Consider the following 10,664-nt stretch of genomic DNA (forward strand, 5'->3'; position numbering starts at 1 on the left):
GGGGGGGGGGGGGGGGGGGGGGGGCACAGGGGAGTGACTGGGGGGGACACGAGAGGGACACGGGAGTGACTCGGGGAGGACACGGGAGTGACTGAGGGGGGACACGGGAGGGACACGGGAGTGATGGGGGGACACAGGAGTGACTGGGGGGGGCGCAGGGGGGCGAATGGGGGGACACGAGAGTGACGGGGGGACATGAGAGTGATGGGGGGGACAGGGACACTGGGGGGACACACGGGGAGTGATAGGGGGACACAGGGTGGTGGGGAGTGACTGGGGGGACATAGGGGGGAATAGGGGGACACATGATGGGGGTCATGGCAGTGACTGGGGGACACGGGGGGCGAATGGGGGGGGACACGGGGGGCGAATGGGGGGGACATGACAGTGATGGGGGGACACGGGGGAAGGAATGGGGGGACAGAGGAGTGACTGGGGGGGGACAGGGACACGGGGGGGGACACACAGGGACACTGGGGGGACATGAGGAGGACACAGGCAGTGATGGGAGTATGCGTGGAAGGACATGGGAGCGATTGGGGGGGAGACACGGAGTGACTGGGGGGGCAGAGGGAGGGGGACACTGGGTGTGACTGGGAGGACACGGAACGGTGGGGGGACAGAGGGGACATGGGGGGGACTGGGCACACTGGGAGTGACTGGAGGGGACATGGGGAGTGATGGGGAGACACGGGGGGTGATACGGGGACACTGCTTATGAGTGGGGTGCGCATGGGGAAGGACTGGGCAGATGGGGGGGGACACCGGGGGAGTGGGGGACACAAGGAGTGACCGGGGTGACACGGGAGGACAGGGGGAGTGACTGGGAGGACATGGGAAGGGATGGGGGGGACACAGGGGGGACAAGGGGAGTGACTGGGGGACTCGGGGAGGGGCACAGAAGGTGAATGGGGGACTTGGGGAATGACTGGGGGACATGGAGCACGATGGGGGGACAACTGGGGGACACATGGGGGGGGGGGACACGGGGGAAATCAACCCAGCGAGGTTCATCCTCAGAGCCCTGGGCACCCCAGTCCAGCAGCCAGACACCAGCAAGGCCCCCGGGGCGGGCGTGCTTGGGGAACAGGCCGAGGCTCAGCCATCGAGCGCCCACCCCCGATCCCCCCCCCGAGCAGCTTAAAGGTGGGAGCGCAGGCCCAGCTCAGCACAGAACGAGAAGGAAAAGAACGAGGTCACACACATTTTTACTCGTAAAGATACTCCACTGCTTGTAAGAGAGCCAGAGCTAGCAGCGCTTCGCAACGGAGGGTCAGGACGCGGGTTTCACAGTGACCCACCCTTTCAGGTACGACCTGGGTGCTTCGGCCCGGGGTTTTTCTGGCTTGCATGGCTTTGTGCATAGTCACCGCCAGCGTCTTCTCGGCCAGTCTCTGCCGGGGAGGTTCCTCCTAGTGCTACTTAGAAGGCAAAGCGTTAAAATTAAGGAAGCGTTGCTGTGGAGCGACAGGAACTGGCAGACTGCCTTGGCAAGCACCCCGAGACTGACTCGCTTCAAGCTCAGGCATGGAGTTGAAGGTCTCAAAGTTTATTAGTTACCGAGAACTACGCTGGTTAAGAGAAATATTAACCTCGAGAGCATCTGCCTACATCCGTGGTGTCTGCTGCTTCCCCTGACACACCAGAATTTACCCCGCTGGTCATGGGCAAAGGCTGATTCTTGTTTTAATATTGGCATTGCTGCTGCCTTCGCATGAGAACGGGACTCCCACAAACTCACAACAGCTCCTCGCAATCCTGCGATTCCACCGTTCCAATTCTTACAGAACCGGCTGTTACAGAGCTGACAGCAAGGGAATTAAAGAACGGAAAGGCAACAGAAGAGCAGCTTGCAGCACACGCTGCTCGAACAGCTCTGCCAGTGGCCGAGGCATCTATCACCGTACTTAGGGCTGCAGACAACAATTAGAAGGGGGATTAAAAGGTCTTCGATGACTCATCTGCAACCCCATTAAGGGGTGTTGCACCTCGGAGCCAGGTTCTGCCCTCGAACATAAATTGGCTCTCGGACTCCAGCAGTCTCTGCGCTGGCTGAGCTGCAGCTGCCGAGATCGGGCAAGAGCCACGCTGAGCAGGTCCCCGACGAAGAGACAGCCGAGAGCCTGGCAGCAGCTGCGGTTTGGTGGGATCAAGCCCACGGCCACGAATCCCTTGCGACGGCAGCGAGAGGAGCCGAGGCAGCAGCATGTCGGTTCGCTGGGAGCACCTCTCTTCCCCTCCCGGACGTACAACTACCCGGGCTGAGCACCGCGTGAGGGCTGGTGCCCTGAGAGGCAAATCTCAAATACTGAGACCAGCAGAGTGAAATCGAACGATCCCTTCCTTCCTCCTCCCCGAGCAGCAGCCTCTTGCTTCATTGTTCAGCTGCAAGTCTTTGACGTGTAAGAAACACACCGGAGCTTCAGATTTTGATCCGGCAAGAGCGTGCAAAGAATCATCCTTGTCCTTCCCGAACAGGATAAGCAGGATTTAAGCTTACGATGTATTAGCAAACCATTACTTCTTATTCAATATGAACATGCCAGTCAGGTTTGAACTGGATCAAAAGCCAGTACAAGATTTCTCCTTCCCTACCTCCCATCCAGCTGTAGCTCAAGTCAAGCTCCGTTCTCACCTTGGCTGCTGACAGCACAGCAATCCGACACGTCCAAGCTCCGCGCTTGTTTTCGCTTAAACTAACTAAAGGTGGGAAGTGGCATCAGCCACCCTGAACATGCAGCATCGACACTCACATTGAACAAGGCCACAGAACAACCACTCAGTCCCCCAGAAATCAGAATAAGCTTCCCTGAAATTAAAAAATAAAATAAATAACATTAAAAACGTAGGTGTCAAAATCGCCATCAACTAATTACAAACAGCCAGCTCGACCCTTCACTCGCCCCTCAGCGAGGCTCGCCGTTCCGAGGATGAGAGACAGGAAACGTTCCCAAGAATATACAAAAAAAGGTATGTACAGATCTATTTAAAACGCAGTAAATAAGGTCGTAAGTGGTTCCGGGTTACTCTCCTCTCACACCTTCTAGCAATAAAAGTGTGTGAGCGGGGAAAAGTTACTTGGCTAGTCTACTTCTGCAGCTTCCCACAGTACAACTGCAATCAGCACGCAACCCGCCAGAGGGCTCTGCTGCAGGCTGATTCCCCTGCTCGGAAGTTTGACAAGGATTAAAATAATTTAAGGAATAAACTGGCTTCTTTTTTGCTTCAACCAGTAAGTCTTTAATTTAAAAAAAAAAAAAGGGAATTGAGAATTTACGGGATTCGTTCCCGCCTCTGGCTGCTCTCGAGTGAACTGTCCCAGGCAAACGGCACTGCCAAGGGTCACGTTTTTGATGGTTTTGAGCAGAGAGAGCAGCAGAGCACCGAATGGCAATCAGATCGAAAGAGGTGGATTGCAGTTGCTCGTGCTTCTGCCTTGTACTGTGAAAACTCACTCCACGTTAGCTAGAGACAACGGAGACGGCAACTGCCTCTCCTGAGCTTTCAACCGTGACGGTCTGAATCCAGAGGGCTCAGAAGGTTTCTCTCCCACCGTCTGCCTCTACCAGTGTCTTGAATCCACCAGCTCCGGGCGGAGGCTCAGCTTCTTCAGGGTTTCGTACCCCACCACGATGACGATGGTGGAGGGAGTGGCAGAGATGATGCGGGCAGAAAGACCTTTCGTCAGGCCCCAGGGACCTTCCTCTGCCATGAGCTGTTTGAAGGTAAGGATGATGGAGCTCTTGCCTTCCACCTGCAAAGCCAGAAGAGAGATTCACAGAGCTGCCGGATTTCATCCTGAGCTGCTCTGGGGCTCTGCTCCAAACAAAGACCCTGAACGCTACGGATCAGCTGGTCCAAAAACCTTTATCTAGTGTCCAGAACTTCCGCAGGGGGGGGGGGGGGGGGGCAACAAAAAAAGGCAGCAAGTCCTAAAGAGGCATCGGGAATGGGTTTCTGAGACCCGTCCCCTCCTTCCTTCTGTCTGCCCCTTCCTCGGAGGTGCTGCGCCAACACGACAGCCCGAGTCTTGCTAAAAGCAACGCTGCTGGAAGCGGCTCCCTGCTGAAATACGCCACGTTTGCAGGGGAGCCTTCTGTGAACACCCAGACAGCGAAGCCAGCCCTTCCCGAGCTGCCTCCTCCTAACGCCAAGTGCCAATTAAGCGGGGAGATGGTAGCACGAAGCAGCCCACGGACAGACAGAAGGGGAGCAGCTTACCTGAAGCCACAGAGATCAAAGAGAGCGAACCCCACCCCTGCGTCACGCCGCTGTTGCGGAGAGACAGGCCAAGCAGGCAGAAATCTTACCTGAACCCGAGCTCTGATGACATCCATGGGGTTGGTGAGCGTGGAAGCGGTGGCAGCCGCGAGCGGCCCCGAGATCGCTTGCAGGAGGAGGTGGGGACAGTCTTTAGGAGTCAAGCTAGAAAGCTGTTCTGAGAACAGGAGAGAGAGAATAAAGGTTCAGAGCTGCTTACCCGTTCCCTACCTACACGTGCTAATTTAGCCTGATTTACAGCGGGCAGAGCTGATTCACCGCCCGTCACCTCTCCTCCCACGGCACATCCAGCCGGTGCTTTCTAAATCAACGAGGAAGTTGGCGAAGGGCAGGGAGCGAGCCCGTAACCATCGCGGTGGCTCGGCGTTCCGTCAGCCTTTGATCAGCTCCAATGGCAGCTCGCAGCCCCGCTGGGCAAAGCTCGCACGTCCCCGAAACGGAGCCCGGAAACATCCTTTGGAAGGCAGGGGGGAAGCCTTTAGGCAAGGCTGTCAGGAGTTGCCTGCGGAGCTTCACAGATCCTCCAGGCAGTCACCACCACCCCCCGCAGATCATCCAAGAAGCAGCGACGCGACGTCCTGCCGCGGGATCTCCACGAAGGGAAGCACCACCACACGCTGTTCCTACCAGGGATTTCCTCAGCCTGCCCCGACGACCCGGCAAACGGGATTTGAATCTCCTCCCCCTCCCCCTTTTATTAACGAAATCTGCGTAGAACTGAGTCCCGAAGTCCCAGCTGGTGGTTTTGGGGGTGGTTTTTGGATGGCTGGGTTGCTGCGCCCGGCTGGAAGAGAGGAGGAAGCCGCTCCGTTTGTGACCCGGAACACCTGATCCGAACCGCAGCCAGCGCTGCACTTTGAGCCCTGAGGAAAGTTCAGTGACCGCTGCTGCTGGCGGCCAAGATCTGCGCCCTGCCCGGGGACAGAGCGCTGGAAGGCAGCTGAAGCAGGGACGTGCCCACAGCCGACGCCGAGGTTTAGCATCACCTCGTTCTCCACCGTAGAAGATCAGGAAAGAGAGCAAGTATCTGAGGCAAGCTGCATTCTTTCCCTATCAACGCTTGATTGCTTGATCTTAGAAGCCTGCTTCTGGATCGTTTTCTCGGGAAAATCCTGCCATTTTGAATCTTTTTCCTCGGGAAAATCCTGCACAGCGGATTTTGCTGTTAAAAACTGCTGACACGGGGAGCGAAAGCCTCACACAGCGAGATCGAAGCCTGCCGCTCCCACCGCTTTTAGGAAGATCGCTGCATGACAAACCTAAAGGATTACTGGTTCCCTGGCCAGTTACCTTCCGCACTTGGGAACAGCCCAAGCATTCCCAGAGCTGAGCTAGAGGGAGAAAACAGCGTTAAGGATATCCCGAGATCTTTATCCCGCTGCTCGGTGCCAGTTTTAAACCCGAGGAAACCGGAGCACGATGTTCACCATAACCACAGACGACTGGCCGTTGTTTCTGCCCATCAGTTGGTTTCGTTCTGGAATTTCAAGCTCCAGAAGTCTTTTTTTTTTATGCTGTATTCAAGACTCCCGAGTCCACGTGGACTCCAACACAAATTACACTTGCACAGTGACCTCAAAACTCTGCCCGGTGCCGGACAACGGCCTTCCTCGCTTCCACGCAGAAAGCGAGAATTATTTGGGCTTCGAAGAGGTGAAAGCAGCCCCATCGAGCCCCTCTCGCCCGGAGCCTTCTTGTTTTAAAGTCCTCCAGCACTCGGACCCCTAATTCTTTACCCGCATTAACACAAAGGCCGCTCCGCTAGGCTTCCACCCAACACCTGCAGGACTCGTTTCAATGAGATCCAGCTCTTTGTTCGCCCGCCCCGAATCGAACAGGACGCAAATCACGCCGGCCCCGCAGCTTCCGAGGCCACCCGAGGGCCTCCTCGGTCTGCTGGGATAAGACACGCTCGCGGCCACCCGGCACTTACCGGCGTAGAAGTGGTAGAAGGGCCACCAGACCGCGCTGTTGGGGATATAGGTGAGCAGGGAGGCCACGTAGCCCCTGTAGAACCCCCTAAAACCGTCAGCCTTGAAGATCTGCACGATGATGTCCTTGGTTTGGCCGAAGACCAGCATTCGCTTGCCATCCTGCTTCTGCACCTTGAACCTGCCCATGCTTTCCCCTTTCCTCTGCATCATGAGGTGCTGGGAGATCACGTCGATGGGCACCGTGATGCTCTGGGCCACCAGGGAGGCCGAGCCGCCCGCCACCAGAGACTTCACGGCGTTGTTGTTGTTGTAGCGGGACACGTACTTGCGAGTGAGCTCGTACGTCGTCACGTAGCACTGTCCGGAGATCAGGGTGAAAGTGTTGACCAAAAAGCCACGGTAGAGCCCAGCCGTCCCTTCTGTCCGCAGGATTTTCACAAAGGCGTCGAAGGTCCCGTTGTAGAGGCTCTTGCCCTTCTGAACCTGCAGTCGCGTCCGGATGAGCGTGAAAGGGTAAACGCTCACCCGGATCATCATGGTCATGCAAATCCCCAACACGTAGAACTTCCTTTTGTCCAGGTGCTCCCACTCGATGATGGGGATGTTGCGTTTGTCCTCCATGACTCCCCGGAGAGGAGGCAGCCCGGACGGTGCGCCCCAGATCTACCTCGGGAGCTCAGAACGGATCCGGGCCCAGCTCCTCTACCTCGAGCGCCTCTCGAGATCGGACGCGCCGGTACCTGGAAGAAAAAAACCACAGAGACGCTTTCAGAAGACTACAAAGAACTCGAGTGAGGTTAACCAGCCTGGATTCGGTGATCCTGGAGCTCCCAGGGAGCCCGTGGGTAAAGCTGGGGTAACCCCGGGAAGCAGGGCGGCGACGTGTTGTACTGGGTCTGGCTGGGATGTTGCCTTTCCCTGCAGCAGCCCACACAGCGCTGCGCTCTGCACTTGTAGCTCGAACAGCAGTGGGATCACACCGGTGTTGTGTCTGCTGCTGAGCAGTGCTGGCACAGCATCAGGACTCTCTCTGACCCTCCTGGGGGTGGGCAAAAAGGTGAGAAAGAAACATCACCAGGGCAGGGGACCTCAACCAACCCAAGGGATATTCCATACCACACGATGTCACGCTCAGCAATAAAAGGTGGAAAAAGGAAGAAGAGGGGAGGGGTGGGCTCTCGTTGGGAAAACGTCTGTCCTCCTCCCGAACACCGGCTACGTGCGTTGAGGCCCTGCTTCAAGGACGTGCTCAAGCATCGCTCATTGGTGGGAAGCAGAGAGGAATTTCTTTCCTCTGCACTTCCACACAGCCTTTACTTGGTTTGTTTAGTTATTCCCTTTCCTCCTCCCTCTTCCCCTTTCCCTTTTTTTTCCCTTTAGTTGAATTGTTTAATTAATAATAATATTTCCTTAATTATATATATATATATATATTTTCCCCTCTTTAATTAAATCATCCTTATCTCAACCCGTGAGTTGTTCTTTCCTTTACTTCTTCCCCTCCTCATCTGAGGGGGGGGGAGTGAGAGAGCGGTGGTGGTGTCCAGCTGCCCAGCACGGTAAAACCACCACACGTGTGGCTGACGGCGGCGCCAGCGCTCTGTGCACGAAGCGGTGCTCGCTCTGCTCCAGGCTCCGCTTGCCGGGCTTTGGAAAGAGGTTTGGAGAGGAAAGGTGCTGCTCCAGCAGCAGGCGCTACCTTTTAACGAGCTCTCAGGGGTAGGGGTCGGCAACCAAAGCAGCTTCTTCCCGGTCATTCCGGGTTTGCGATGCTCCTCGACGTCAGGACGCCGCTCGTTGGTTCCTGGGCTCTGTAGGGGAAACCAACAAAAATGAAACAACCACAACAAAAAGCGACAGGAGCTGAAGTTGGGTTCCCAGGTTCCCTGCACGAAGCATAAAATCAGAGAGATTTCGGGGCATTTCCTAAAGCCGGAGGGAGACGCAAGGGGGGGGGGGGGGTCACGAAAGGAGGAGCAACAACGGGAGAGCAAGGCACGCGCCGTGAGTTACGCAGAGCCTCCACGTCGACGACAAGATCCTGAAAAGGGCTGAAAACCGCAGCCCAGGGATTGTCTTTGCCCTTTTCAGCGTCCCAGGAGCTGAGGGAGCGGGAGGGGAGCGCCGGGTTCAGCCTCCTCCAGCGGCCCCTGGGGCCGTGGCGCTGCGTCTCCGTCCTGCGGGCAGCGCCCAGGCCCCCTTCCCCCGGGAACGAGGCTGGTGGCAGCTCCACCCCGTCTCCGTTTTGGCTGCAGTTTGCCCTCATTTGGTGCCAACCGAGCAGGCTCGGAACAAGCCGAGCTCCTCGCGGGGCCAGGGGCACGCAGGGAAAAGAAAAAACTCCCTCAGAGGACCGAACCCGCGCACAGCCGATGGCCGCGGACCACGAGGGCATTTTTAGAAAGCCCCCCCCCCTTTTTTTTTTTTTAATAATTATTTCCAGGGCTAACGAACCGCCACGGTATTAGGAAGGGCCTGACTGCAGCTGCAGCCCTTTACAGAACGCCTCCGAACCGCGGGCTTCGCCAAGAGGGCTCCAACAGTCGAGATCTGGTCAGAAACGCGAGGACCAAAGGAGCGGACATCAATTACCTCTGGCACGGAGAGGAAATTAAGATGATGAAATTATCGGGGGGGGGGGGCATTGGCCAGTAACGAACCTTTTTCCGTGCCCAGCTGCCAACCCAATATTTACCCAACGTCAGAAAACCGCGCTGCCACGCGGCCTGCTGATGGGCAGGGGAGTTAAAAACACCCCCGGGGCAGCTGGCGCCAGCCAGGAGAGGGGGGGGGGAAGATGCTCTTCTACCAACCCCGCGGAGAATTACCGACGGCCTCGATGTCTACCCGGTAACACACACCACGGCTTGTCGAACCCGAAGACGTATTGCTTGCGCTCTAATTAGAGCCTCACCGCTTCGTTAACGGGCGATTAGCCCGGCGGAAGGCTTCCGGCGCGGGAGCTGCGGGCGCAGAGCCTATAAAAACGTGACTCCGGTGACGGACTTAACGGTGGCTTAATTAAAGCCGAATTCACGTGAGGCCCGGCCGCTGCAGCCCGCTGAAACCTCGGGGTTTTGGCCGTCCTCCCAACTCCTGCGCCACCCCAACGCCGAACCTCGCCGAGCGGAGCTCCCCAGGCGCAAGCTGTGGCCGTTACGAGTCCTCGGGAGGAAGATAAATAAATAACAGCAACCCCGCTGCTTTTACTTCTGGCTTCGCGTCCCGCAGAGCTTTGCCTTCGGAATTCCAGCCCCGAACATCCCCCGGGGGAAATAACCCCGCTTTCCCCGGGGCGCTCCTTAACAACCGCTTTCGTTCAGGATCTCAATTAGAGAGGTGATGTCACTCGAAGCCTAAAAAAAAAGCACTAAATTCCCCCCGACGGGAGGCGAGGAGGGAAGGGATGCCTCGATTCCATCGCCACGCGCGGATCCTTGCTCCGAGCCGAGTTTTGCTCGCGGCGGCGCTCCGGGGGCGGCCCAAAAGTTCCGGCTTTGGGGCGAATTCGGGGAGGCCGAGAGGAAAGGAACGGCTCCGTCTCCGAGGGGCTGAACCTTCGTGCTGGAGACGAAACCCAAGCACGCCAACGTCCCGCTCTGCGCCTCAAACCCTGCCGGGATCCTCCCTCACGCCCCGTTTGTTCCCTCCAAACCCCTTCTGCTCCATCTGGGGCTAAATTGGAGCCTCTGGGGAGGAAAGACGGGGCCTCGGGGTGCCGCCGGCCACGGGTTTTTCCCGCTCCGCGTACTAACGCCTCCGCCAGGAGGCCTGGGAGCCGGCCCGGCGCGGGCGAGCCGCTGCCTTCTGCAAAATTCCGGAGATTTTCTTCACCCGGGAAGCGGGCGAGCGAACGCATCGAGACGAGCGTCCTCGGACATCAACCGTGTCGCTCCGGGATGAACCTGGCCTGGGCAGGCAGCTCGTTTCTTCACGAGCCTGAGAATTCCCCCTCCTTGAATTCACCCCCGGGGGCGGCCTCACGAGCCGCCGGAGGTTCCTCGGGGAAGCAGCCGGGCTCTTCGCAAGCCGAGGCGCTCGGAGGCAGGGGGGGCGGGGGGGGGGGGCCACGGGAGCCGCGTCGCCGTCGGGAGGCAGAGCGGTGCCGGCCAAAACGCCGAGGCCTCGCTCCGGGAGGCCGCGACCGCGCGCGCCAGCTCTTGGCACGGGAACCGCTCAAGGTCACGGCGCGGGCCGGCACGTCCCGGGAGCGTCCCCACGCCCGGCTCTGCAGCCTCCATCCCCTCGCTGCCTCCATCCCGCCCGGCGAGGCCCCGGCCTCCTCGCCCACATGCTCCCCCCCCTCCCCCCCAACCCAACACCACCACCCTGCTGCTCCCCTCGTGGCCTCCCCTGGGGGACTCCCCCCCCAGCCTCCCTCTGGGGCCTCCCCAGCCTCCTCCACGTCCTCAGCTCCCCTCCGAGCATCCCCCCTGCAGACCCCCCCCT

At 58.3% G+C, this 10,664-nt stretch overlaps 1 protein-coding gene across 1 annotated transcript; it reads right to left on the bottom strand.

Annotated features, from left to right (window-relative positions):
- Positions 1–2,401: 2,401 nt before the first annotated feature.
- SLC25A44 (solute carrier family 25 member 44) lies at positions 2,402–6,940 on the bottom strand. The gene is made up of 3 exons (XM_035346710.1): positions 6,215–6,940; positions 4,311–4,438; positions 2,402–3,754 (listed from the first exon to the last, which is right to left on the bottom strand). Exons 1-3 carry the CDS (start codon positions 6,834–6,836, stop codon positions 3,563–3,565), a joined length of 942 nt encoding a protein of 313 aa, XP_035202601.1. The 5' UTR covers positions 6,837–6,940; the 3' UTR covers positions 2,402–3,562.
- Between the last annotated feature and the right edge of the window lie 3,724 nt (positions 6,941–10,664).

This window comes from Oxyura jamaicensis, chromosome 25 (genome assembly GCF_011077185.1).
Source record: "Oxyura jamaicensis isolate SHBP4307 breed ruddy duck chromosome 25, BPBGC_Ojam_1.0, whole genome shotgun sequence".
Lineage (NCBI taxonomy): Eukaryota > Metazoa > Chordata > Aves > Anseriformes > Anatidae > Oxyura > Oxyura jamaicensis.

Bases quoted from the DNA above. Each gene is read 5' to 3' on its own strand.
- SLC25A44 (XM_035346710.1), bottom strand. From the start codon at position 6,836: ATGGAGGACAAACGCAACATCCCCATCATCGAGTGGGAGCACCTGGAC. The intron at 4,439-6,214 runs GTAAGTGCCGGG...TCCTGTTCTCAG, and splicing joins CTTCTACCACTTCTACGCCG to AACAGCTTTCTAGCTTGACT. The intron at 3,755-4,310 runs GTAAGATTTCTG...CTGGCTTTGCAG, and splicing joins TCATCAGAGCTCGGGTTCAG to GTGGAAGGCAAGAGCTCCAT.